This window comes from Heteronotia binoei, chromosome 9, assembly GCF_032191835.1.
Source record: "Heteronotia binoei isolate CCM8104 ecotype False Entrance Well chromosome 9, APGP_CSIRO_Hbin_v1, whole genome shotgun sequence".
NCBI lineage: Eukaryota > Metazoa > Chordata > Lepidosauria > Squamata > Gekkonidae > Heteronotia > Heteronotia binoei.
The window spans coordinates 4,599,344-4,625,786 of NC_083231.1; the positions used below are offsets into that span (position 1 = coordinate 4,599,344).

Sequence of the window (26,443 nt, forward strand, 5' to 3'; positions counted from 1 at the left end):
AAGAGCGCGGCTCCACAAAACGTCCCCATGAGGGTTCGGTGGACACGCGCACTATCCCATGAGTGTGAAGCACAGAGACCACGAAGAAGATCTAAGAGGTGCTGGGTATCAAGAACTCGTAACTAAATGATGACCTTTCCTGTATTGGGTTGTCCAACTCCCCCACCCCAGCCCGGTCTTAACTACATGAAGTTTTCCAAGAGTGCTTTGCAATTTTTAAGCATGACAAATTTGGTTTGGAATGAAACCTATCATCATTAGTTAAGTAATTTGTCTGCAGATGTTCTTTATAGCTCTGGTAACTAGCATGAAAATAAGTACTAATTAAATTATTAGAACTAATACTAAATTACTATTAATAAAATTTGCACTCTTCTGCATTCTGAAAATGTCTTGCATGCATGACCTTTAAGTGGCTTGCCTGAGTGGCACTTGTGTCAGATCTGTTCCTGTTTAAGGAATGAGTTTGGCACCACTAGCCTGATGAGTCTGGTCCCAAAGTGTTCCTACATGAGTATTTGAAATGGCTGAAAGACCACGATGTCCAGCCAGGTCTTCTCTGAGGATGAAGGTCCAGTGGAGCCTGACACAGAGTATTTCTCAAGCAGCCAGAATGTTCCAGTGGGGGGGAGGGGTGGATTCAGGCCATCCAGAATAATAGAATCATACAGTTGGACGGGACCTCCAGGGTCATCTAGTCCAACCCCCTGCACAATGCAGGAAACTCACAAATACCTCCCCCTAAATTCACAGGATCTTCATTGCTGTCTGATGGCCATCAAGCCTCTGTTTAAAAACCTTCAAGGAAGGAGAGTCCACCACCTCCCAAGGAAGCCTGTTCCACTGAGGAATCACTCTAACGGTCAGGAAGTTCTTCCTGATGTTGAGTCGGACACTCTTTTGATTTAATTTCAACCCATTGGTTCTGTTCCTACCTTCCAGGACCACAGAAAATAATTCCACACCATCCTCTATATGACAGCCCTTCAAGTACTTGAAGAAGGTGATCATATCACCTCTCAGCCATCCCCTCTCCAGGCTAAACATCCCCAGCGCCTTCAACCTTTCTTCATAGGACTTCGTCTCCAGTCCCCTCACCATCTTCATTGCCCTCCTCTGGACTCGTTCTAGCTTGTCTACATTCTTCTTAAAATGTGGTGCCCAAAACTGAACACAATACTCCAGATGAGGTCTTACAAGAGCAGAATAAAGTGATACCATCACATCACGTGATCTGGACACTATACTTCTGTTGATACAGCCCCAAATTGCATTTGCCTTTTTAGCCACCGCATCACACTGTTGAATTCATTTTATTGATTTTAACCCAGTTTTCACACATATTACTGCTAAGACAAGTCTCCCCCATCCTATAACCATGCATTGGATTTTTCCTACCTAAATGCAGAACTTTACATTTATTTTTGTTAAAATTCGATTGGTTTTAGCCCGGTTTTCCAGCCTCTCAAGGTCATCCTGTATCCTGTTTCTGTCTTCTTCTGTGTTTGCAACCCCTCCCAATTTAGTATCATCTGCAAATTTAATAAGCATTCCCTCTATTCCTTCATCCAAAACATTTATAAAGATGTTGAACAAAACCATCCCAGGACAGATCCTTGAGGCACTCCACTTGTCACTCCTCTCCAAGAGGATGAGGAACCATTCACAAGCACTCTTTGGGTGTGATCTGTCAACCACTTACAGATCTACCTAATGGTAACAGGATCCAAACCACATTTTACCAACTTGTCAACAAGGATAGTATGAGGAACCTTATCAAAAGCCTTACTGAAATCAAGATAAACGATGTCTACAGCATTCCCCTGATCCAGCAAGGTAGTCACTTTCTCAAAAAAAGAAATCAGGTTAGTCTGACATGACTTGTTCTTGAGAAACCCATGCTGGTTCTTAGTAATCACATCCATACTTTTTTAAATGTTCCAGGACCGACTGTTTGATGATTTGTTCTAAAACTTTTCCAGGTATAGACATCAAGCTGATGGGTTGGTAGTTACCCGGATTGTCTTTTTTCCCCTTCTTGAAGATGGGGACAACATTCGCCTGTCTCCAATCTTCCGGCACCTCTCCTGTCCGCCAAGAATTCTCAAAAATAATAGCCAGAGGCGCAGAAATTACATATGCAAGCTCTTTTAGAACCCTTGGATGCAATTCATCTGGCCCTGAGGACTTACCGTATTTTTCAGACCATAAGACGCACTCCCCCCCCAAAAAAAAAGTGAAGGGGAAAGTGTGTGCGTCTTATGGAGCGAAGGTACGTACCTTCCTGGGGGGGGCGATCCGCTGCCTCTGCCTCCGATCCGGCGCTTCCCCCGCGCCTCCCTGCCTTTAAGCATCAGAGGTGGAGCCAGGCAGACAGACAAGGAGGAAGCATGCTGCCCTCTCCACAGCCGGCGCTCGCGAAGCGCTGGGTTTGTGGAGGGGGCGGGTGCTATCTCCTTGCCTGTGTGCCTGGCTTCAGCTGTGATGCTTAAAGCAAGTGCTGGGATCGGATGGCGGAGGAAGCGATCCCAGCGCTTGCCTTAAGCATCAGAGGTGGAGCCAGGCAGACAGGCAAGGAGGAAGCATGCTGCCCCCTCCGCAGCCGGCGCTCATAAAGCGCTGGGTTTGCGGTGGGGCCACGTGGAGCGATCCCAGCGCTTGCTGAAAGAAGATGGAGCCAGGCAGGGAGGCGCGGGGGAAGCGCCGGATCGGAGGCAGAGGCAGCGGATTGCCCCCCAGGAGGAAGGTGCGTCCTATCATCCGGAGCGCCTTATGGTGCGAAAAATACAGTAGTTTCATTTAAAGAAACTAGGTGTTTATGTACTATCCCTATGTTGATCCTAGGTTGGAACTTCATACCCTCCTTATATGTTCTGTTTTTGCCATGTTGAGCACCGTTTCCCTCAGAAGAGAAGACTGAGGAAAAGTAGGAATTGAGCAGTTCTGCCCTCTCTTCATTACCCGTTACAATTTCACTTCCTTGCCCTCGCAAAGGGCCCACCATGTCCTTGCTCTTTTTCTTACTCTGAACATAAGAAAAGAACACTTTTTTTGTTGTTTTTAGCATCTTTGGCCAGCCTAAGCTCATACTGAGCTTTAACTTTCCTAACGTTTTCTCTACAATCTAATTGTTTTGTTTGCATTGTTGAACAATTAAAAAAAATTCAGGCATAGTTAATTGGAATCTTGTTCACAGTCAGCATGGCTGTTTTATTTTTCTACTGCTGATAGTGCTGCTATTTAGATTTGTTTTGTGCTGTTATAATTTATTCCAAATACCTTTTAGTGTCATTGGACAATAAGTTAACAAACGTAATAAGTACAGAAGTGGGAAAGTATAATAAAAAGAGGAATTGCAAGCTCTCCAACTCTAATTCTGAAACTTCACAAGCCCTTAACTAGTTTTAATACAAATGTCAATTTATGAAGCAGACAGACACGCATGCTAAAAAAATAGTGCCTTCCGTTACATTCCATTATAGGGAATCAGTGTGGTGCAGTGGTTTGAATGCTGGAGAAATTATCTGGGGAAATCGCTCTCTCTCTCAGCCTAACCTACTCCATAGATCGATGCAGGTGCCTAGCCATGGGGGTATGTATCTGAAGATGAGCGTGTGCACCCGGAAGCTTCTACCCAGAACCAAACTTTGTTGTTCATAAAGGTGCCAGGCTGGACTTGAACTTTGTTCTACTACTCCAAAGAGTTAGTGGAATTACAGAAAAAATGAAGTAGAGAACAATGATGTATTCATCCTTTACTTCTTTGGGATACCAATGGGACAGAAATGAGCATATAACACATTGTTTCCTGCTTTCTTCTCTGGAGGTGAGACTGTACAAGAAGTCTCAAGGCACACCTGGCCTGCACTGTATTTTATGTCTCATTCATCTTACCTCAATGTTCACCAGCCACTGCTTCACAGCTAGAAATGTGTTCCTTGCTGTTATGTCATACATCACAATGATACCATCAGCTTTTCGGAAGAACTGCTTGGCCATGCTTTGATACCTGCAAATCATAACCTCTTAATATAGTTTATATATTTAAAAATTGCCCTACCTTTCCACCATATATGGATTTCAAGGCAGCCTACAAACTTCATTAAAACAAATGTGCAATACAGCTGACAAGAGCAGCTGTCTTGCTGTGAAATGCTTTGTACATTCAAATAACTGCATTTGGGCAAGAAGCTCAACACAACACAAATTTTTGGGCCCAATATTGCTATTTTTGGGCCCAATCTATTGAGAAGCTCATTGAAGAGGACAAGAGGAGCACCTCATGGTTATCGTTTCTTATTGGGTTCCCAGTCCTTTTCAGACCTGTGGTTAAACTTGTAGAAATTTCATCTTGGGTTTTTCTGCAAGTACATTTCTCAATGTCTGCTATCTGTCCTATAGTCTGAACCTATTATTCAATGTTCAAATGTCACTGCCTTGAGTCTGAAGACATAAGGTAAACAGAAATGCTGAGAGAGAGAGAGAGAGAGAGAAAGAAAGAAAGAAAGAAAGAAAGAAAGAAAGAAAGAAAGAAAGAAAGAAAGAAAGAAAGAAAGAAAGAAAGAAAGAAGAGAGAGAGAGAGAGAGAAAGAAAGAAAGAAAGAAAGAAAGAAAGAGAGAGAGAGAGAAAGAGAAAGAAAGAAGAAAGAAAGAAAGAAAGAAAGAAAGAAAGAAAGAAAGAAAGAAAGAAAGAAAGAAAGAAAGAAAGAAAGAAAATTTTTTAACAGTGCTCCTTCTATGGACTTTGATCTCATGAAGCTTGTGTCCTCCTGGCCCCAAGAAGCCAAATGCCACTTCAATTCTGGCATCCAGTACTTGTGAAAGAATTCGTTTGAAAAGAACACACCTTCTGGATGCCTGAATCCAAGAATCTGAGGGGGGGGAGCTCTATAAATGCACCTTCTAGCTGAACAGGACCTAAGAAATGAGCGTGTTTCCTCACCTTTCTTGACCAGCTGTGTCCCAGAGCTGCAGGGCTACCTGACTGTTATCCACTGCCATTGTTTTCACTCTGTAATCCACACCTGCGAAGGAAATGCAGGACAAATTTCATTGCCACATACTTGGTTTAGTTTAAGGGAATCCGTTTAAGAGAACACAGAGTTTTCCAACATGACACTTAAGCATATCTGCATAATTTGTGACTAACCAAACTGAATGCAGCTCTCCAGACAAGTATTATAATCTGTCAGGTGCTTAAAAAGTACCTTCCTGTGCCATTTTTGCAGTCCCACAGCAAATACATTCAACCCTTCATAGACTTCCGTATGCAGCTGAGGAATGCATTTAAGTTAATGGATCACAAGTGGCAATATCCTCCACTGATGTATCCTTCACACAGTCATGTAAAATGAACCTGCTACCTCCCTGTGTGTGTCCTATTTACAGCCTTCAACTTCTAATTAATTACTTTAAAACATATTTACCTAGAAAGGAAGACAACTCTGAATGTGAGACCACCACCCCTTTAAAAACTTTCATAGGATCAGGTTGTATGTTATAAAGGCTGGGAACTGTAAATCTGTAATCTACAGAGACTATTCAAAATGTGGTAACTATTGATATGCTATATGCAAATGTGACAATCCCAGCCAAAACTCATGAGAGTCCACATGAATGGATGTATTATATAATATAGTGGGTTTGTGATGCGTGTGCAGACTCACACGTAGCTTCTCCATTCAGGGAACTTAAATTAGCTATTTTTAAAAAAAACTTTTAGGATTTTTCTGCAAACCAAGGCTATAGAAATAATTCTGTACTTGGTCAACTGTATGGATTTTTTAATCCATACTCTGTGGTCAAGTTCAGAATTAGCTATAGGATTTCCCACTTTGGAGCCCCTTGTTCATGTGAACACTTTTAAGGCAGTTGCCAACATACCTTTTTTTCCTCAGACAAATAACTTTTTAGACATTCAACACTGTTTCTCTGGGAATGCTGGCAGTTACCCCACTTGTGTGCTCATGTCTTGCCTGTGTTCCTTCAACTTACCTACAGTAGCAGCAGTGCCTAGGGAAAAACGATCTTCACAGAACCGCTTCAAAAAGGAAGTCTTCCCCACACTTGAATTGCCCACAAGAATAATCTTGAATAAGCGATCTGGGAGGGAATGGGTCCGCTTCTCCTTTAAGCAAGCATAAACACGGGCTGTTCAGTCAGGAATATTGTATCTGTGACGTGTTACATTGAGAGATTTTATGAAACACCAGTTTTATTACAGACAGTTGTGTAGCAGACAGCTACTGTGGGAACTGCTAGAATGAGAAAAATATCTGACATTTTTTTCAGGCAGATGCACAATGCCTTGCATGGCCTGTACTTTCCTTAAAAACTAATAAATGGATTGTGGAAAATGTTTTACTGAACCATAGCCTTTTGTTAAAGAAATAACATTTCTCCCTGGTTTCAGGTACTTGAAGGTTTGACTCCATTTTGTTTATAAACCCACCTTTTAACTGCTTTTGCTGCTAGTATCTGCAGCAATCCCCAGGTAAGGCTGCAGACCATTATTTCCCTATGTGTCGGTCCTGACCCAAAAGTGGATTGAGATGAAGGGTGTCTCATTATTCTGCCCCCCATTCACTCCACTCCCTTGACCTGGTATGTTCAGTAACTGCTGGGAGTGAGCACCCGCTGCCCCAATCTTGGGCACTTTTATGGAACCCTGGGAACATGCTCTGAGGCTTATGGGCCATCTTGGTGTGCTTAACTTTGTAAAGCTGTAGAAATGAGGAATGTTTTTATTGTTTTGTCTGTGTTTTTAATTGTTGTTTTTAATCGGGGCCTGCTCCGATCCCTCTGCTCATAATATTTAACAGTAGATTGGACTTGCTAATCAGTTCTTCCACCTGCCAAAAGGGTTGCAGCAATACTTGATGAAGCAACAGCGAGCTGCCTGGCCTCGCTCTTCTTGCCTTGGGGAGGAGGCGGCTCTTCCCACCCCATCCCTGGCTCTCACTTTCACTTCCTAACAGATTTTAGATTTTGGTGTTGGGGACAGGGACATTGCAAGGGGCACAGTGGGGAGGAAAAGCAAACATTTATTTTGCACAACATATCCAGGCAACGGATATTAGCCACAGTGTGTGTGTGTGTGTGTGTGTGTGTGTGTATATATATATATATATAGATTTTTTGGCCTCTGTGTGACACAGAGTTTTGGACTGGATGGGCCATTGGCCTGATCCAACATGGCTTCTCTTATGTTATTATGTTCTAAAGTCAGTATTGTCTTCGCAGACTGGCAGCGGCTCTCCAGGGTCTCAAGCTGAGGCTTTTCACACCTATTTGCCTGGACCCTTTTTTTGGAGATGCCAGGGATTGAACCTGGGACCTTCTGCTTCCCAAGCAGATGCTCTACCACTGAGCCACCGTCTCTCCCCAAGCAGGAGTCAAGTCACCACAACAAAATGGCAAACCAGAAGCAGAAGTCAGTGTCCAAAGCCAAAGGGTCAGGGTGCCAAGGAATTCAAACAGGTCAGGAACTGGAATCAGGAAGGAGCTTGGATGCAAGCCAGGGAATCAACTTGTTGCTTCCACGAGGTTGCCAAGTCCCAGGCATGAGTTATATGGGAACCTCAATCAGCCTGCTCCCTGGGTGGCCATATTTCACCTAGTACTCAAGGCTAAGAGATCGGAAGCTTTGGCATGCTGCGTGCCTGCCTTCTGACAGTGTTTTCCGAAGACGGCTGTGCATTCTTGAGATGGAAGGGGGAGAGCTTGGAGGAGACTGATTGTCAACAGCCTGCGGTGCCTGGAATGTGGGGAGAGTGACTGATGGGCCAGCTGTTGGCTCCCCCTTCTCAGGGCTCATGACAATTTGGGAGAAAAGTGGGGATGTAAATTAAGTAAAATGAAATATTTCCAAAGGCCACACTTGGGGGGGGGGGCAGGTCTTCTAGGGAGGGACTTCACAAAACTGTCTGTGGAGGAGGAGGGGAGGGGTTGCCAGCTCTGGGTTGGGAAATTAATGGTGGCTGTGCAGGGCGGTGGGGTGCAAGTAGGTAGCCTCACCAAGGGTGTCAAAAAGCCGGGCACCGACCTGTCTGGCTGAGAGTGTCTCATCCAGCAGCCTTGCAAGGGAGACTGGGTATCTGAGCATTAGAGACACATGACAGGTTGCTTAAAAGCTCTCTTATTACATGTTCCCTATTGTGAAGATAACCTGGCTTAGGATGTCCTAATTCCCTTCATTTCTAGCTCTGCAACTTCCATCATCATTCTGGGGCTGGTGGCCAGTTTTCAAGCACGTAACATTTTTTTCTGAGGAGTTACGCCTGACACAAACAGGCACTTTTAGCTTCCTTTGCAAAAATCATGGCGGGGGGGAGGTGTCTTGGGATAACCTGGCCCATGATATTCCTATGCCTTTTGTTTTTGGCCCTGAATTTCCTCCAATCTTCCTGAAGCCGGTCCAGTCTGAGAGATCAGAACATTCGACTGTAACATAGTCCTTGACTGCAGATGATGGGTTGTTTTGTATGTTCCAGTTGGTAGCTGGAAGCATGCTGGTAAGCTCGTTTTTTTGATTACTTCACACTGGAATAATAAAATGTTCCCTATGTTCCCTTTTCATTGTTACAGGTAGACATGTTGACTGGGGACATGGATAGTAATTTCTAGAATCAATGTATAGCAAGTGAATGTAACACTGGCAGATGTAAAATTGAATTGAGGCCTTTGTTGAAAGTTGGGGGTATTTTATTGTTGTCAATAATTAATTTCAGCATTTCATCTATTAGGGCATGTCCCCATATCCATGCAAATGTCTAAGATATATATAGATGAAAGACAATTAAAAACTGCTGTAATGATTCCACTATGAATACTAAGAATAGTTATAGTTTGGATAGAAAGAATCAGGAATGGGAAATAGACACACATATTTGGAATCGTAATATACAGGTCCTTTCATTCTTCTTGTTCTTCTTCTTTTTTTGGGGGGGGGGGTGGGGGGGGTGGGAGTTGATATGACCAGTTTTTCTCCACTGTGAGAAGAGAGGGCTGAGAGAAGGGGAACAACCCCTCCTGCTCCCTGTCTTCACAAGACACGACAGCCAGGTAGGAACTTTAGAAGAGGGGGAAGGAAGGGGAGCACTGGACATCCTGAGAAGCCAGAACATCATAGAATCATAGAGTTGGAAGGGACCTCTAGGGTCATCTAGTCCAACCCCCTGCACAAGGCAGGAAACTCACAAACACCTCCCCCTAAATTCACAGGATCTTCATTGCTGTCAGATGGCCATCTAGCCTCTGTTTAAAAACCTCCAAGGAAGGAGAGCCCACTGCCTCCCAAGGAAGCCTGTTCCACTGAGGAATTGCTCTAACAGTCAGGAAGTTCTTCTTAATGTTGAACCGGAAACTCATTTGATTTAATTTCAACCCATTGGTTCTGGTCCTACCTTCTGGGGCCACAGAAAACAATTCCACACCATCCTCTATATGACAGCCCTTCAAGTACTTGAAGATGGTGATCATAACACCTCTCATCTTCTACAACTGGCACTGTGGGGAATGCACAGACGCCACATAGATGAACCACTTCCTCTTTGTGACTCAGTATGTGCGGGAAGACATAACTGCAGGCTCCAGAACCAGACATCTCAACATGTTATTATGTAAACTGGGACTGATACTTTATAATGGAAGAAGAAGAAATTGGATTTATATCCTGCCCTATACTCTGAATCTGTGAAGGTCACAATCTCCTTTAGCTCTCCCCCCCCCCCCATCATACACCCAGGTGGGTGGGGCTGAGAGAGCTCTTACAGAAGCTGCCCTTTCAAGGACAACTTTATGGGCGTTTTCGCACTGACCTTAATCGGCAGCGACGCCCCTCTTTACCGCGCAGGATCTGCGCGGATTTCGCACCAATTGCCGCGGAGCACCCGGAAGAGCCGCAAAGTCCCGCGGCTTTTGCGGCGCAAATGGAAACTGGTTTTTGGCGGTTTCCATTTGTGCCACAAAAGCCGCGGGACTTTGCGGTTCTTCCGGGTGCTCCGCGGCAATTGGTGCGAAATCCGCGCAGATCCTGCGCGGTGAAGAGGGGCGTCGCTGCCGATTAAGGCCAGTGTGAAAACGCCCTATGAGAGCTATGGGTGACCCAAGGCCATTCCAGCAGCTGCAAGTGGAGGAGTGGGGAATCAAACCCGCTTCTCTCAGATAAGAGTCTGCATACTTAACCACTATACCAAACTGGCTCTCTAACAAAAATCACAAGGTCAGTTGAACATGCTCTCACCAGAATAGTTCTCAGTGACATGAGCCCCTCATCTCTATGAAGAGATCTGAAAATATATAATTCACACAGTTTCAAACCTAACCCTTTTGCAAAAGCAAAAAGGAAAAAAACCCATATCATTTTGTTCCTTACATTTGGCAGTGCTTCTGTTCCTACTGGCTGTCCTCTTGGAGCGCAAGGGTCAGAAGATGTTTTCATCTGGATTCTGCTCATTTCTGTTTCTGGTGAGACACTTTCTTCTTCTTCTTCTGGCCATTTAGCTAATTGTCTGTCTCCAGGCCTATCAAGAAGCTGTGGCAGATGATCTTCTTCGATTGATATTATCCTCTGGAGGTGCTTTTTCGTAGTCAGTTGTACTTCAGTAGTAGAGTCAGAATCTAATGACATCTGCCCATTCACGCCAAAGGAATCTTTTCTCCTCAAGACGCTGAATGTATCATCTTCTTCCGAAGACTGGCTAGAAAACGATTAAGGAAGAGGTTGCCAAATATTGCATAGTTCTGAACACCATGATCATGGTGGAATTCCTGATACACCTTGAATGAAAAATCTTGGATTTGAACTTTGAGTTCATATTTTGAATGTGAAATTTGAATTTAGAATGAGATAGTATCAGTATGAAATATAAGTGGTGAATGCTACCGCTAGATTTGACTAGATCCTTTAATGCTCAGTTTCAGTATCAATCCCTGTCACACACACACCTTTCGTAGATTTCAAGCCAGCCTCTGGCCTGGGAGTGCCCTGACTAGTCCTGCAGTTGCTGTTGACACTGCTAGAGGAAGGTGCCATTTTGGCCTAGGCTTCCCAATCCCCAGGTCCCAGAGGGGGATCCCCCGGTTTTACAGGCTTCCCCCCTCCCCCAGCCAGCTGGCCGGTGGGGGAAGCCCCGCCCCCAGAGCCATCATGCACCTCCATGAACGATTCCCATAGGGAATGATGGGGAATTGAACCGTGGGTATCGGGGGCTCTGGGGGGGCTGTTTTTTTGAGATAGAGGCACCAAATTTTCAGTATAGCATCTAGTGCCTCTCCCCAAAATACCTACCAAGTTTCAAAAAGATTGGACCAGGGGGTCCAATTCTATGAGCCCCAAAAGAAGGTGCCCCTATCCTTCATTATTTCCTATGGAAGGAATGCATTTAAAAATTTGTGCAGTCCCTTTAAATGTGATGGCCAGAACTCCCTTGAAGTTCAATTATGCTTGTCACACCCTTACTCTTGGCTCCTCCCCCAATGTCTCCTGGCTCCACCCCCAAAGTCTCCTAGCTCCACCCCCAAAGTCCCCAGATATTTCTTAAATTGGACTTGGCAACCCTATTTTGGCCTCACATGACTTAGCAGCATACCCCGTGTCTTTGAGGTATTCTAACTATTACTGCCTCTCTGGCATGTGGTTACCTGCCTTCTCAGGCAAACTCTGCCCTCCAGGAATCTGCCCCAAGTCCACTGGCCTTTACTGGAGCATTCTCAGGCAAGGTGGCCCTCCTCTAACTCACTGGGAAAGTACACCTATTCAATAGCAATGGTTCGCTTGCCTGTGGCTTCTGGGCATCAGAAACGTAACTGCTACCTTCTATACTCTAAAGCTGCCCTTCTCACCTACAACAGAGGAGTCTCAGAACCCCTCTCAGCAATTTCTCTTGGGAACTGCATCCTCTTTATGGAACGCTACCAGTGAAAGATGGATAGATGAGTGATAATTGCATGGGCCAAACTGACTTCTACTGAATAATTTTTTTTCCTGCTGTGAGCATACAACTTATCACCAAAGGACATTAAGAAACTCTTCTGAAATTTAGATTGTGGCAGAATGGTTTGAAATTCAGATTAAGTGCTACCGTTAAAGAAAACTTGTATAAAATGATATATCATTGGCCTATGTGTAGCAACTGGGATCACTTATCTTGAATGGTAGTTGGCAATTTTAGACCCCTGGTTAAGTGTTTACAGCAGCCTGGCCTTCAGCGGGAGTCCCTGAGGCTGGCGGGCCATCTGTGAGCTGTTTAAAATCAGGTGTAGCTGATTAAGGTTTATGGTTCTCCTTAGAGGCTAAAAGATGGGAAGTTTTCTTCCCTGTTATGCTGAGCTGAGGCTTACGCTGAAGGTAACACCTTGGAACTTATTCTGGTTGGGAAGACTTGGATGTTATATTTTCGAATGCTGTTTTGCCTAAGATCTGATGTGAGCAACCTACCTGCTATACTGCATTTTTCAGTTGTATGGATGGCTGGTGAAACTACCAGGGTAACTGGATTAAAGGAACTTGCACTCCAGTAAATCCTAAGAAAAGACCTTTGGGACTGGTCTCTTTATCAGGGCTTGGCAGAAGCTTCCAGTGGCTTTAGGCCCTGCTTATAGAGGCCTTACTCTGGGACTTTGGATTTGGCCAAGGAGCCTGTTCATAACTCTTCCATCGCCAGAGAAGCAGAGTTGGCTGGTGTCTTCTTCCTGTAACCACCACACCAGCCTGGTGGGGGGCAGCGAATTAACCAACTGTGCCTCTCCTGCCGGGAAACCAGGGGAGAGCTGGAGGACAGCAGGCTGAGCACTACAATATGTATAAAACTGTATATCTTTGGTAGACTGGCTACAACGTATACAAAAATCTTTTAAACAAATGTTGGAAATGTGAGTAGAGTGAAGTGATATTTTATCACATGTGATGGACCTATAACACATTCTGGATACAAATCCATTCATTAATACAGAAGATTTTTAAAAACATCAACATATATATTAAGCCAGAGGCTTTTCTTTTAGGACTGATGGACAGTCAGCTTGAAAATAGTCATTGAAATCTCTATTGTTTTCTAAACAAAAACAAAAATAATAAGAGGCCCCCTCAATTCTGCAGGAGTATACTGCATACCCTGCAGTTATGGACAAGTTTACATTGGGACCACACAACGTAGCATCCAGACAAGAATAAAAGAACATGAAAGACACTGCAGACTTGGCCAACCTGAAAAATCAGCAGTGGCTGAACATACCCTAACTCAAACAGGACACAGTATCTTATTCCAGGACACTGTAATGCTGGACAACACATCCAGTTACCATGTTAGATTACACAGGGAAGCCATTGAAATCCATAAACATAAACACAGTTTCAACAGGAAGGAAGAAAGTTTAAAAATGAATAGGGCATGGCTTCCAGACTTGAAAAACAGACTTGAAAATGCCCTACAGTTTACAACAGCACTACAGATAAGATTAGAATTTCAACAACCAATCTATATACAAAAGAACCCCCTCAGGGAAGCTCCTCCATTAGCATGTCACAGCCCAAGAAGCTCCCACAAGATAATGACTCAGCCCTATACCACCTGCCTGAGTAGATAGAAATTACCTGCCTACCAACTTCTTCTCAATTTGACCCAGAGAGAACTCCAGTTTTCTGGGTTACACCTCAGAGGATGCCAGTCACAGTTGCTGGCAAAACGTCAGGTCTCACAATGCCAAGACCACAGCCATGCAGCCTGGAAAATCTACAATAACCAAAAATAAAAAGACTTACCTCTTGAATGAAACTTTGGTATCCACATATTTGCCAATGATTGAACCTGACCTTTGTTTCCTGTTGGTAGTCGGAACACTCTTCCTACATTTCTAGAGAAATATTATATTGATACAGAATCATATAGTTGGAATGGACCTCCAGGGTCATCTAGTCAAACCTCTTGCACTATACAGGAAATTAAGAGATACCTCCCCACTACACACATACCCAGTGACCCTTTCTCCATGCCCCAGAAGATGGCAAAAAACAACAACCCAACAACTCTCCAGAACTCCTGGCCAAACTGGCCTGGAGAAAATTGTTTCCTGACCCTCAAAGGGGTGATCAGCATTTCCTTGGGCATGTAAGAAAGGGCCATGAGAACTAAGCACTGATGCAACCCTTTCTGCCCTCCCTCTCTTGATCTGTCTAAGTTCACAGAATCAGCATTTCTGACAGACATTATTTACTTTTTGCATTGTCTACTGTCAGATGGCCATCTAGCCTCTGTTTAAAAACCTCCAAGGAAGGAGAGCCCACCCACCTCCTGAGGAAGCCTGTTCCACTGAGGAATTGCTCTAACTGTCAGGAAGTTCTTCCTAATGTTGAGACGGAAACTCTTTTGATTCAATTTCAGCTGGTTGGTTCTGGTCCGACCTTCTGGGGCAACAGAAAACAACTCTGCAACATCCTTTATATGACAGTCCTTCAAGCACTCGATGATGGTGATGATATCACCTCTCAATTGTCTTCTCTCCAGGATAAACATGGCCAGCTCCTTCAACCTTTCTTTGTAGGACTTGGTCTCCAAATCCCTCACCATCTTCCTTGCCCTCCTCTGGACATGTTCCAGCATGTTTATATCCTTCCTAAATTGTGGTGCCCAAAAATGAACTACGTGAGGTGAAATCAGAGCACAGTAAAATGATACCATCACTTTGCTCCAATGTTTCCTTTTTAATAAACTCCCACCCCTCTTGAACTCCCTTCTCCTTAAGTATTTCTGGCCATGGGATTCTACCCAGCATAACTTTAAGTTTGTCAAAATTTGCTTTCCTGAAGTGCAACCTCTATGTCTGACTATGCAGTTTTCCCCTTCCACAAGACTCTAAATTCCAAAACTGGATGGTCACTCGCAACAACCCAGGGAATGTACGTAGACGTATAGACTTGTATGCATGAAGGAGAAATGCTAAGCAGCTGCACTCAGAAGTAAGTCCCTTTTTAGTCGGTGGAAGGAATTCTTAGGATTACAATATTTCCCGCTTTCTAACAATTATCTGTTCCCTGATTTGGGTAGTCTAGGCTAGCCTGATCTCATCGCCTCTCAGAAGCTAAGGAGGGCCAGCCCTGGTCAGTATTTAGATGAGAGACCACCAAGGAAGTCCAGGGTCACTGTGCTTAAAGTTGTGAGGCTCTCAAGTCTGTAAGTTAATACTGTATTGAATTGAAGTGGAATACTCCAGTGGAATACCAAGTCAAGTTCTCCTCTGTTATGTGCCCTGCAGAATGTTGCACTCCTTAAATAGCTCTCTGCTGGTGGTCCCTGGCCACATCCAGTTGTCCTCGGTCAGGGCCAGGGCCTGGCCCAACCTTGTAGAACTCTCTGCCAAATACCAGCAGAGCCCTGTGGAATCTGACACAATTCCACAGGGCCTGCAAGGGGGAGATGTTCTGCTGGGCCTTTGGTTGAGGACAGCAACAGTTCCATCTTGGCTGGCGGCCTTCTCTGTTATTTACATCCACCCTACCCTCTTCCTCCCTGCCCACAAAGAAGGCACCACTTGGAACTGGGATCAACCATTTATTCACCATCTGATTGTTGAAATGTTTTAGTAATGTTCTAATTGGTTTTGTCTTGTTGCTGTTTTTATGGATTCTCTACATCACCTAGAGCTTTGCTGTAGCAGGGACTGGGTGAAACAACAACAACGAGGAGGAAGAGGCGTAGTAATTGTTCCATTTGATGTGGGCCCAAACAAAAAATGGCTTCCACCTACAGTAACCTGCTAAAGTACAGCCAGTGATTCCTTTAAAAAGAACTAAAAATTGACAGTACATGCATCCCTAAATATGATTATGACTGTGCTCTTGAGAAGCTGCTATTCATTTCATTCGACAACTTCATATGGCTTCTGTCCTATGCATGCCAGCCATCTATGTCTGCAAGAAAGCTACCATTTTTGTGCAATGCCAATTTTTGCCACATCTGGGGTCTCAGTGGAAAGTGCAGACTCTCCGGACAGAATGGGGCATGCTGGTGTTTGGGCACAAGGGAAGGAAAGAAAACAGCAGAGACTGAGGAGGCAGGTGGCAGGGTTGTGGCTACACACACAAAGTTAAATCATCTAAAATATTGTTTCAGACAATGCTTCCCTCCCCCAACTGTTGTACATCCCACTGTACCACCATGTACAACCAAAAAAGTAGAGGTCAGAACCTTTAAAAACAGGCATGATGTTACAATGCTTTTTTTGGTGTGTGTGTGTGAGGGGCTGCACACACGGTTGCTTCTCCGAGATGCAGAGTATCTTAACTGCAGTTCCCACATAGTTCCCAGACTAATGAATTGAGGTCAGAGATGGAGTTTTGTGGTCCAAGGAGAGGCTAAACAGAACGAAACAAGACAATGGAAATGGAAGGGGCTTACCTGCAAACACACGTCACGTTCATCTTTTAGATATTTGTTCCTTTCTCTGTAGGGTAAAATCAAGATAGCAGTTATATGTTTGTTTAATTCGATTTATAATATATATTCATCTGCCAGTTGTTTGGGTTTTTCCCTGTCAATAGCTTGAGATAATGATTTTTATTCTTGAGATAATGATTTTTAAAAGAGGCCTAACATGTGAAAATGGGCAACTGAAGTTCTTTATAGCATGATCGTAAATAATATCAACTGATAAATAAAATCTTATTCAATTATAGGGACAGGAGATCTTTTTTCTTTCGGCAGTTGGCAACCCTTAGGGCACATATGAGCAAATCACATGTGCATGAATACAAGTGCACCATCACACACAGGAGTGGCACTGTCCACCATCTGATGTGGTGTTGCTGGTGAAGCATATTCGATTATCATATATAATAATGCATTATAGAACAATACAGGGAAATTTTGAGCTCCTTACAGAAAGGGACCACCAAGGAAGCCCAGGGTCACTGTGCTTAAAGTTGTGAGGCTCTCAAGTCTGTAAGTTAATGCTGTATTGAATTGAAGTGGAATACCCCAGTGGAATACCAAGTCAAGTTCTCCTCTGTTATGTGCCCTGCAGAATGTTACACTCCAGGCACCCTAACCAGATGTGATTAACTGACAGACAACAGTTATGCTTTCTAGTGTATGTTTAGCCAAAAAAACAAACTTTCTCATTGCTTTTAAGTGGCATAACAAGACACAGAATTAATGAGCACTACTTCCCTTTCACCATCCACCTTATAACTGCTATTGAGATATAACTGCTATTATAACCTTATAACTGCTATTGGGAGGGACGGTGGCTCAGTGGTAGAGCATCTGCTTGGGAAGCAGAAGGTCCCAGGTTCAATCTCCGGCATCTCCAACTAAAAAGGGTCCAGGCAAGTAGGCATGAAAAACCTCAGCTTGAGACCCTGGAGAGCCGCTGCCAGTCTGAGTAGACAAGACTGACTTTGATGGACCCAGGGGAGGTCTGATTCAGTAGAAGGCAGCTTCATATCTTCATATGTCCCAATGTTGATGAATGTGTTACTCGTGTTTGTTCTGAGTAGTAACTATTTAATTAAATTAATTAATTCCATTTACATCCCGCCCTCCCCACCAAAGCAGGGAGGTCTCTTATTTAATAAGCCCTTTAAAAAGGAAAAGAAAAGAAAGCAGAGTTGATCTCCAAAGCCAAGGCAGGACAGATGATTTCACCGGACACGGACCCAGCAGCAGCCCCCGACAGCCTGGAAAGAGGGACATTCCATTCGTGGCTCTTGGGAAGAGAAAGGGGGTCTTTTCAATATGCAGCGTTGCTCCCGTTGGCCTATGTGAAATGCTGAAGAGTATAATCGTGCTGTGAATGTTGTCACTATTTAATACAAGATGGAAAAAATATTTTTCTTTCCCCATATTAAAGATATGTCTGCTGCCCTTGCTCATCATAGGCATTATTAATTTCTACCATCTGTGATATAGACATTGTCATGGATGTGAAGCTGTTTGTCCTAAGAAAATACACACATTTATGTGACCCTCGCCATAAACAGCCTTAATTGGCACTCAGAAGGGAAGGGGGAGGAGCGGAAGATGGGATGAGAATCTTGCAGCACCATATGGCCAGGTTGTCACCAGAGAGACAACAGATCGGTTTTAATATCCCAGCTTGGAGTCCTAAAAACCAGGGGTGCAAAATACTGCAGTATTAGGTAACACAGACTGGGTGGGAAGCCCAGCCCAAAGAAAGGATTGGCCCCACAAAGCTCATCCCAACTGGGAGGCAAAGAGTTAAAACCATTGATTTGGATAAATCCTGCTGAAGGATGGGAGACCAGGAGAGAGGCTGCTGCGGTGTGCCCTGCATTGGCCATGCATTGGCTTGGAAGGGCAACCTGTTGTGCCAAGACAGGAGAGCAGCCTTTGCGGAGTTCCTGCCACTTCCTGCCCACTCTTGAGATACAGATCCAGCACATTTTGATATTTCATTTTGATATCTCCTATCACTACCTATATATCAGCTATGAGACCCTGATTTGTATTAATAGATTAAGCAGGAGGCTGGGTGGGATAGAATGATTAGAAAAATAGTTCCTTTTTAAAAAATATCTCTTTTTAGAAGCTTGCTCTGGCCGGGGAGGGGTGGGGGCGGGAATTGAAACTACATTTGGCAAAAGGGCTCTGGGTTCCTTAGCAACACCATAAAAGGTGGTATCTGTCCTGGGAAACAGGACATTGATGTGGGCATCAATCTACATTCCAATAGAGAAGCGCCTGGACTGTCACCAAATGGTCCAGAGATCAAAAGGAGGAAAACAGGAAGGCAGGCAATTTTATTGCCCCTTCTAGGGTATCAGAGCATCTCTCCTGGATGGGTAAAACGAGATCTGATTTCACCAAGCCCACCCCTAGTAAGATCTGCCAATGAAAAGGTGCCAGAACTATGAGGCCTTATTTTGGGTCCAATAATGTTTGCTTGAATGTTTAATGTATTAATGCATCACAAGTGGTACAAAAGTTTCTGCAACCCTTTGTTTCTCTGAAGATCTGGGATATCTTGAGGTCCATTTAGGGGAGGGACAGTGGCTCAGTGGTAGAGCATCTGCTTAGGAAGCAGAAGGTCCCAGGTTCAATCCCTGGCATCTCCAAAAAAGGGTCCAGGCAAATAGGTGTGGAAAAACCTCAGCTTGAGACCCTGGAGAGTCGCTGCCGGTCTGAGAAGACAATACTGACTTTGATGGACCAAAGGTCTGATTCAGTATAAGGCAGCTTCATATGTTCATATGTTCCATTGTGCCTCATGGGCTCAGATCTATCCTATCAGTACTGGTATATTTCTTATTAATAAACCTTTTAGATATTTTTCTCTCTTTCAGGATCTCTCCGTGTGTTCCTTAAATTGGGCTGGGAAACACAACGGGGCACAGGGTTTCTGTGCAACACTCTCAAAGGAGGAGCGCCTTCACAGGGCAAGGGGGCTTTGATGCTCTATCTCGCAGGCTGAAGAAGATCACATCTCCCAGCAGTCATTCCCCACCCCAACCTGCATGCACAGAACAATTCAGGAAGTTCAAACATGGAGCTGACCGAAATCAGCCACCTAAAAGCTCTCTGCTTTCTTTAATCTGCTTCCCTTTCTTCCAAGCACAGACCTGGAGCCCTCTCTCTTTTCCTTCCACAGAACACGTGTTCTTCTTACCTTAAGAAATCCAGCTGCTTCAGGAGACCTGATTTCTCCCTCTGCAATGCTTCGGTCACTCTGTAAACCTCTCTAGAGGGAGAAATAGACGCACTATCAAATGCCACTTCCAGTATTACTTACAGATGATGCTACTAAGATCTGTGCTCTGTGCTGCTCACACTTCCTAGTGTGGCCCCAGTTGCGATAAAACCTAGCTCTTTTTTGCTTCACAAAAAAAGTATTTCATAAAATTTACAATATAACAACACCAACAGCAAAATTTGGAAGTATCTCTTACAAAATGGCAAACCACTATTGTAAGCCTGCTTGTGGGGAGGGCAGAATATAAGCCAAAATCTTAAAAAAAAAATAAAATAGATATCTTTGTAAGGTAGTCATGTATCGTTTTCTCCATATTGCAAGTGAAAGACAGCACCTGAGGTTAACAGAATAGTGACTTGGCATTTTGTAAGAGATACTTCGAAGTTTTACTGTTATTATTAACTTCATTTATACTACCTTTCTCACTGAGACTCAAGGATTACAAAATCTAAAAAGCAGTCCAAAGACTTCTAATAAACCATAGAGTAGGACTAGGCTTAAAAAGGTAAAGGTAGTCCCCTGTGCAAGCACCAGATATTTCTGACTCTGGGGTGATGTTGCATCACAACGTTTTAATGGCAGACTTTTTTACAGGTCGGTTTGCCATTGCCTTCCCCAGTCAGCTACGCTTTCCCCCCCTGGGTACTCATTTTACTGACCTCGGAAGGATGGAAGGCTGAGTCAACCTTGAGCCGGCTACCTGAACCCAGCTTCCACCACAATTGAACTCAGGTCGTGAGCAGAAAGCTAGGACTACAGTACTGCAGCTTTACCACTCTGCGCCACGGGGCTCTTGACTAGGCTTACAGAACTGAAAAAAAACACTGCAAATGAAAACAGCCTCCAGGATGACACATGATAATGAAGCCAGGGGGTTGCCAAGGAAAAGGACACCACAGCAAAAAAGGAGGTGAGTAGGGTGGCTTCCCCCTGGGGGTTCCCATTGCAGCTCAGTAAAACAGAAAAGGAAGGGAAAAGCCATTGCAGCAGGTCCACTCAGCAGCCCTTCTATGGGGGCTGACCCTCCAGCAGCAGCAGGAGGAGGAAGAGGAGGAGGAGGACGGGGGCAGGTCCAGCTCCACATTTGCTGGAGCTTCCAGTGCCACAAAATGACACCCCTACTTTGGTTGACCAGGGACATGGCCTAGCCGTACCCAACCACTCTGGTCCCTTTCACCAGTTGCTCTATAGGCACCCTAATCAAGGTGCCTCCAATTTCTTTTGGAAGGGATTTGTCCAAGACTTCCATATCCCCTTCACTGGTCGCCACATCCCCTTCGAATTGGAAACCTAAAAAAGTTGAACGACCAGTGCCATGTTGAGATGGCAATGCCCATGGGTTGCTCCGTGGCTTGCACTGAGTTTGAAACCTTTAGATCCTTTTTGGGAGGGGCCATTAAAGACCGTCCCAGTTCTACCCCGCCCCCCCTCACCCATCACGTGGATGGTTTCCTGTTTGCAGGTCCAGCAGAGAGAGGGCCCTGCTGTGACTTTCATCCTGCATTTTCCAGGCTTTGGCACAGGAGTTGAGGGCCCCTTTGCCCCCAAATAACCAGTCTCTCTACATGCACCTGGTCTATTAGAGTATTTTGCTGGACTCTGAAGCTGGAACTTTCCAATTGGCTGCCCTGCATGCCCTCATGTCTCTTGTGCTGTCGTGCAGGAAATGCAGGCCCCACTCAATTTCACTTGCAGGGTCGTTGCTCCCGGGAGGGCCTTTAGTGCCCATTTAACTAGGTCCACGGAAGGTGCTGCCCACACCTCACATCATTGTATCTGGATCACCAAGGGCATTAAGGCTGATTCAAACATTTGGCCGCATTCCTGCTCAACTTCAGTGGGGTCACTATTTGGCAGCACCCTCCCCCCAAGCTGGGTTCCTCCTTACAGGTCCTCTCTGATGGTTTTGGCCTCTACTTGGCAGGCAGGAGAGTGCCTGGAAGAATTCTGCCAGGCCTGACATCCTCAGGGACCACACGTGCCTTGAGTTCTTTCCAGTCCTGATGGCAGTTCCATTTGGGGAGATTCCTCCACGGACAAGAAAACATGTTTCTGGTGTGACAGAAGCCAGGTGGGTCACCAGTCACCAAACCTCACACTCGGAGCAGGTCATGCATCTTCTTCATCCTTCAGTGTTTGTCACTTAACGTTTGTTTCTCAGCCAATTATGTTGCAGGCAATTTTCCCTCTAAGCCAGGGGTGTCAAAGATGCGGCCTGGGGGCCGAATGAGGCCCCCGAGCAACTGGCTGTCGTCTGCTTCCTTCTCCCTCTCTCTTGCTTCCTCCTGCATCTCAGCTGGTTTTGCAAGGCTTGCTCAATCACACAGGAGCTACAGAGGAAAACCTCAGTTTTCTCCATTGGTTGAGGCTCCTTCCCCTCCCGGTCCTCTGGGGAAGGAAGGAAACAGCCAGAGCTTCCTTTGCTCAGTTCCCTGGATCCCATGGGAGAAATACAAAGAAAGCACCTTTAAGACCAATAAGTGCTAATGTTTTAAGAATGTTTTAAATTAAAAAAAATCTTTAGTCGTGTTTGTCTGTGTCCTTTAAAAAGTTTATATCTCTGCTACCTAATCTTAAATAGGTACACACATGGCCCAGTCTGACATGGCCTGGCCTGGCCCGACACGGTCTCATTTATGTCAGATCCGGCCCTCCTAACGAATGAGTTTGACACCCCTGCACTAAGCTGTGGAGTCTTGTGAGCAAAAATTCTACTTTGTGAGCTCCTGGCATTAAAGTTGTGAGCTCCTGCATCAATTAGTGTGCTCTGGGGCCATTTTTCCTGAGCGAAGGCAAAAATGTGTGAGCTGGAGGCTAGCTCACACTAACTCAGCTTAGTGGGAACACTGGTTGCAGGTTCAAGTAATGACATTGCACACACATTATCTCTCGCTTTCAGGAAAAGAAGAGGTTTTGACACCTCAGGTGAAACATCACGTAGACTCCTTCCTGGAGGACCGGTGGGCCCTTAGAGGAGGCATCTGGTATTTCAGGGAATATTTAACTCCATCACCCCTTCTGCTCAGAAGTCCAACACAGGCCAACATGTAAAGTTCTGCATTTAGGTAGGGAAAATCAAATGCATAACTATAGGATGGGAAGACTTGTCTGGGCAGCAGTCGTTTGTGCAAAAAGGATGTAGGGGTCTTGGTGGACCATACACTGAACAGGAGTGAGCAGTGTGATGCGGTGGCTAAAAAGGCAAATGCAATTTTGGGCTGTATTAACAGAAGTATAGTGTCCAGATCACATGAAGTGATGGTAGCGCTTTACTCTGCTCTGGTAAGACCTCACCTGGAATATTCTGTTCAGTTTTGGGCACCACAATTTAAGAAGGATATAGACAAGCTGGAACAGGTCCAGAGGAGGGCAATGAAGATGGTGAAGTTCTGAAAGAACTCAAAGTTGAACTTGTGGATCTTCTAACAAAAATCTGTAATCTTTCATTGAAAGTGATTCATGCTACGGTCACCTCGAGGCTGGACTACTGTAATGCCCTCTACATGGGGCTACCCTTGTGCCGGACCCGGAAACTGCAGTTAGTGCAGAACGCTGCTGCCCGGCTGTTATTAGGGCTCCCAAGATGGGAGCACATTCGGCCGGGGCTCCAGGGTCTGCACTGGCTGCCAGTAATATTCCGAGTCCGGTACAAGGTGTTGGTTATTACCTTTAAAGCCCTATATGGCCTAGGACCTGCCTACCTTAGGGACCGTCTCTCCCCACACGTTCCCCAGAGAGTACTACGCTCAGGTTCACAAAACCTGTTGGTAGTCCCCGGGCCAAAGGAGGCCCGTCTAAAATCCACCAGGGATCGGGCCTACTCAATAACGGCACCTTATTGGTGGAACCAGCTGCCGGAAGAGGTGCGGGCCCTGCGGGATCTAGGGCAATTCCGCAGGGCCTGCAAGACAGTCCTCTTCCGGCAGGCCTATGACATTAGCTGACAATGTAAAACATCTTGGATGGAACAAAATGTATCTATAGGCCGCCGGTTTTATTCTATCTTGTTTTTTTTTTTTTTTTACTAATTTATGGTTTAATTGTATTTTTAAATGTTTTAAACTGAAGTTGTTTTAATTATTATGTTGTAAGCCGCCCTGAGACACTTAGGTGAGAAGGGCGGGGTATAAATCTCAATATAAATAAATAAATATAAATAAATAAATCTGCCTCCGTTCCTGAGGACTGGAAGGTAGCAAATGTCACCCCCATCTTTAAAAAAGGTTCCAGAGGAGACCCGGGAAATTACAGGCCAGTCAGTCTGACTTCAATACCGGGAAAGTTGGTAGAAACCATTATCAAGGACAGAATGAGTAGGCACATTGATGAACATGGGTTATTGAGGAAGACTCAGCATGGGTTCTGCAAGGGAAGATCTTGCCTCACTAACCTGTTACATTTCTTTGAGGGGGTGAACAAACATGTGGACAAAGGAGACCCGATAGATGTTGTTTACCTTGACTTCCAGAAAGCTTTTGATAAAGTTCCTCATCAAAGGCTCCTTAGAAAGCTTGAGAGTCATGGAGTAAAAGGACAGGTCCTCTTGTGGATCAAAAACTGGCTGAGTAATAGGAAGCAGAGAGTGAGTATAAATGGGCAGTCTTCGCAGTGGAGGATGGTAAGCAGTGGGGTGCCGCAGGGCTCGGTACTGGGTCCCATGCTCTTTAACTTGTTCATAAATGATTTAGAGTTGGGAGTGAGCAATGAAGTGGCCAAGTTTGCGGATGACACTAAATTGTTCAGGGTGGTGAGAACCAGAGAGGATTGTGAGGAACTCCAAAGGGATCTGTTGAGGCTGGGTGAGTGGGCGTCAACGTGGCAGATGCGGTTCAATGTGGCCAAGTGCAAAGTAATGCACATTGGGGCCAAGAATCCCAGCTACAAATACAAGTTGATGGGGTGTGAACTGGCAGAGACTGACCAAGAGAGAGATCTTGGGGTTGTGGTAGATAACTCACTGAAAATGTCAAGACAGTGTGCGTTTGCAATAAAAAAGGCCAACGCAATGCTGGGAATTATTAGGAAGGGAATTGAAAACAAATCAGCCGGTATCATAATGCCCCTATATAAATCGATGGTGCGGTCCCATTTGGAGTACTGTGTGCAGTTCTGGTCGCCGCACCTCAAAAAGGATATTATAGCATTGGAGAAAGTCCAGAGAAGGGCAACTAGAATGATTAAAGGGCTGGAGCACTTTCCCTATGAAGAAAGGTTGAAACGCTTGGGACTCTTTAGCTTGGAGAAACATCGACTGCGGGGTGACATGATAGAGGTTTACAAGATAATGCATGGGATGGAGAAAGTAGAGAAAGAAGTACTTTTCTCCCTTTCTCACAATACAAGAACTCGTGGGCATTCGATGAAATTGCTGAGCAGAAAGGTTAAAACAGATAAAAGGAAGTACTTTTGGGGAGGGACGGTGGCTCAGTGGTAGAGCATCTGCTTGGGAAGCAGAAGGTCCCAGGTTCAATCCCTGGCATCTCCAAAAAAGGGCCCAGGCAAAGAGGTATGAAAAACCTCAGCTTGAGACCCTGGAGAGCCACTGCCAGTCTGAGAAGACAATACTGACTTTGATGGACTGAGGGTCTGATTCAGTATAAGGCAGCTTCATATATGTCATATATGTCCACTTCTTCACCCAAAGGGTGATTAACATGTGGAATTCACTGCCACAGGAGGTGGTGGCAGCCACAAGTATAGCCACCTTCAAGAGCGGTTTAGATAAAAATATGGAGCACAGGTCCATCAGTGGCTATTAGCCACAGTGTATGTGTGTATATAAAATTTTTTGCCACTGTGTGACACAGAGTGTTGGACTTGATGGGCCGTTGGCCCGATCCAACATGGCTTCTCTTATGTTCTTATGGTGAGGGGTCTGGAGACCAAGTCCTATGAGAAAAAGTTGAAGGAGCTGGGCATGTTTAGCCTGGAGAGGAGGCGGCTGAGAGGTGATATAGGTTAGGTTGCCCAGATTCTATCACAAGGCATCCTGCAAAAGAAGTGTTTATTGAATATGCAAAAGAAGCTTTTATATGCAAAAGAAGCTTTCATTGAATGATCAGGTAGCAAACACTAATAACAAGCATATGCAAGACTATGCCTTGCCAGACTGAAGTAAATAAAAAGTTACGAGACAAATATAGATTACCAGTTAACAGCTTCACAACTTTTATCGCCTAACCCTTTTAAAATTATTTTCCCAGGCCTTGGTGGTACCCGTTGTCAAGCTCACAATCCAGCTTTCTAGGTGACTCCAGTTGGTATCAGTCCTCATTGCTAGGCGACAAGGTTAGGCAAGGTCTTCACGCAGCAGCTGGCCCTTTTTCCTATGGCTTCTTACTCCCCAGTGATAATATGCAGTTCATAGAATCATAAAGTTGGAAGGGGCCCCCACGGTCATCTAGTCCAACCCCCTGCACAATGCAGGAAACCCACAAATACCGTCCCCCAAATTCACAGGATCCTCATTGCTGTCAGACGGCCATCTAGCCTCTGTTTAAAAACCTCAAAGGAAGGAGGAACTAAGGAACCTCCGCATATTGGTGACAGCCCAGCCGAAAACCTTGGGCAAGCTGGCAAGGGGGCGCATATAGATGTTGAACATCATTGGTGAGAAAATTGCCCCTTAGGGACACCACACACAAGTGGGTGTCATGAGGAGATCTGCTCACTAAATGCCACCCTTTGTCCCTGACCATGGAGAAAGGAGAACCACTGTAAGGCAATCCCCTGAACT

The 26,443-nt window shown here is 44.9% G+C and overlaps 1 protein-coding gene and 1 non-coding gene across 2 annotated transcripts in view; one reads left to right on the forward strand and one right to left on the reverse strand.

Moving 5' to 3' along the window:
- The window catches only part of CRACR2A (calcium release activated channel regulator 2A), an 82,786-nt gene that overhangs the window by 24,543 nt on the left and 31,800 nt on the right, over positions 1 to 26,443 (reverse strand). The window contains exons 8-14 of the mRNA XM_060247270.1: positions 19,624 to 19,695; positions 16,395 to 16,440; positions 13,763 to 13,854; positions 10,376 to 10,700; positions 5,995 to 6,127; positions 4,943 to 5,024; positions 3,895 to 4,009 (exon numbers count right to left, since the gene is read on the reverse strand). Of these exons, the coding sequence (XP_060103253.1) occupies positions 3,895 to 4,009; positions 4,943 to 5,024; positions 5,995 to 6,127; positions 10,376 to 10,700; positions 13,763 to 13,854; positions 16,395 to 16,440; positions 19,624 to 19,695 (865 nt within the window). The remainder of the gene's footprint in view (positions 1 to 3,894; positions 4,010 to 4,942; positions 5,025 to 5,994; positions 6,128 to 10,375; positions 10,701 to 13,762; positions 13,855 to 16,394; positions 16,441 to 19,623; positions 19,696 to 26,443) is intronic.
- On the forward strand, positions 19,002 to 19,072 carry TRNAP-AGG (transfer RNA proline (anticodon AGG)). Its single transcript has one exon. It is a non-coding gene; the product is annotated as a tRNA-Pro (tRNA).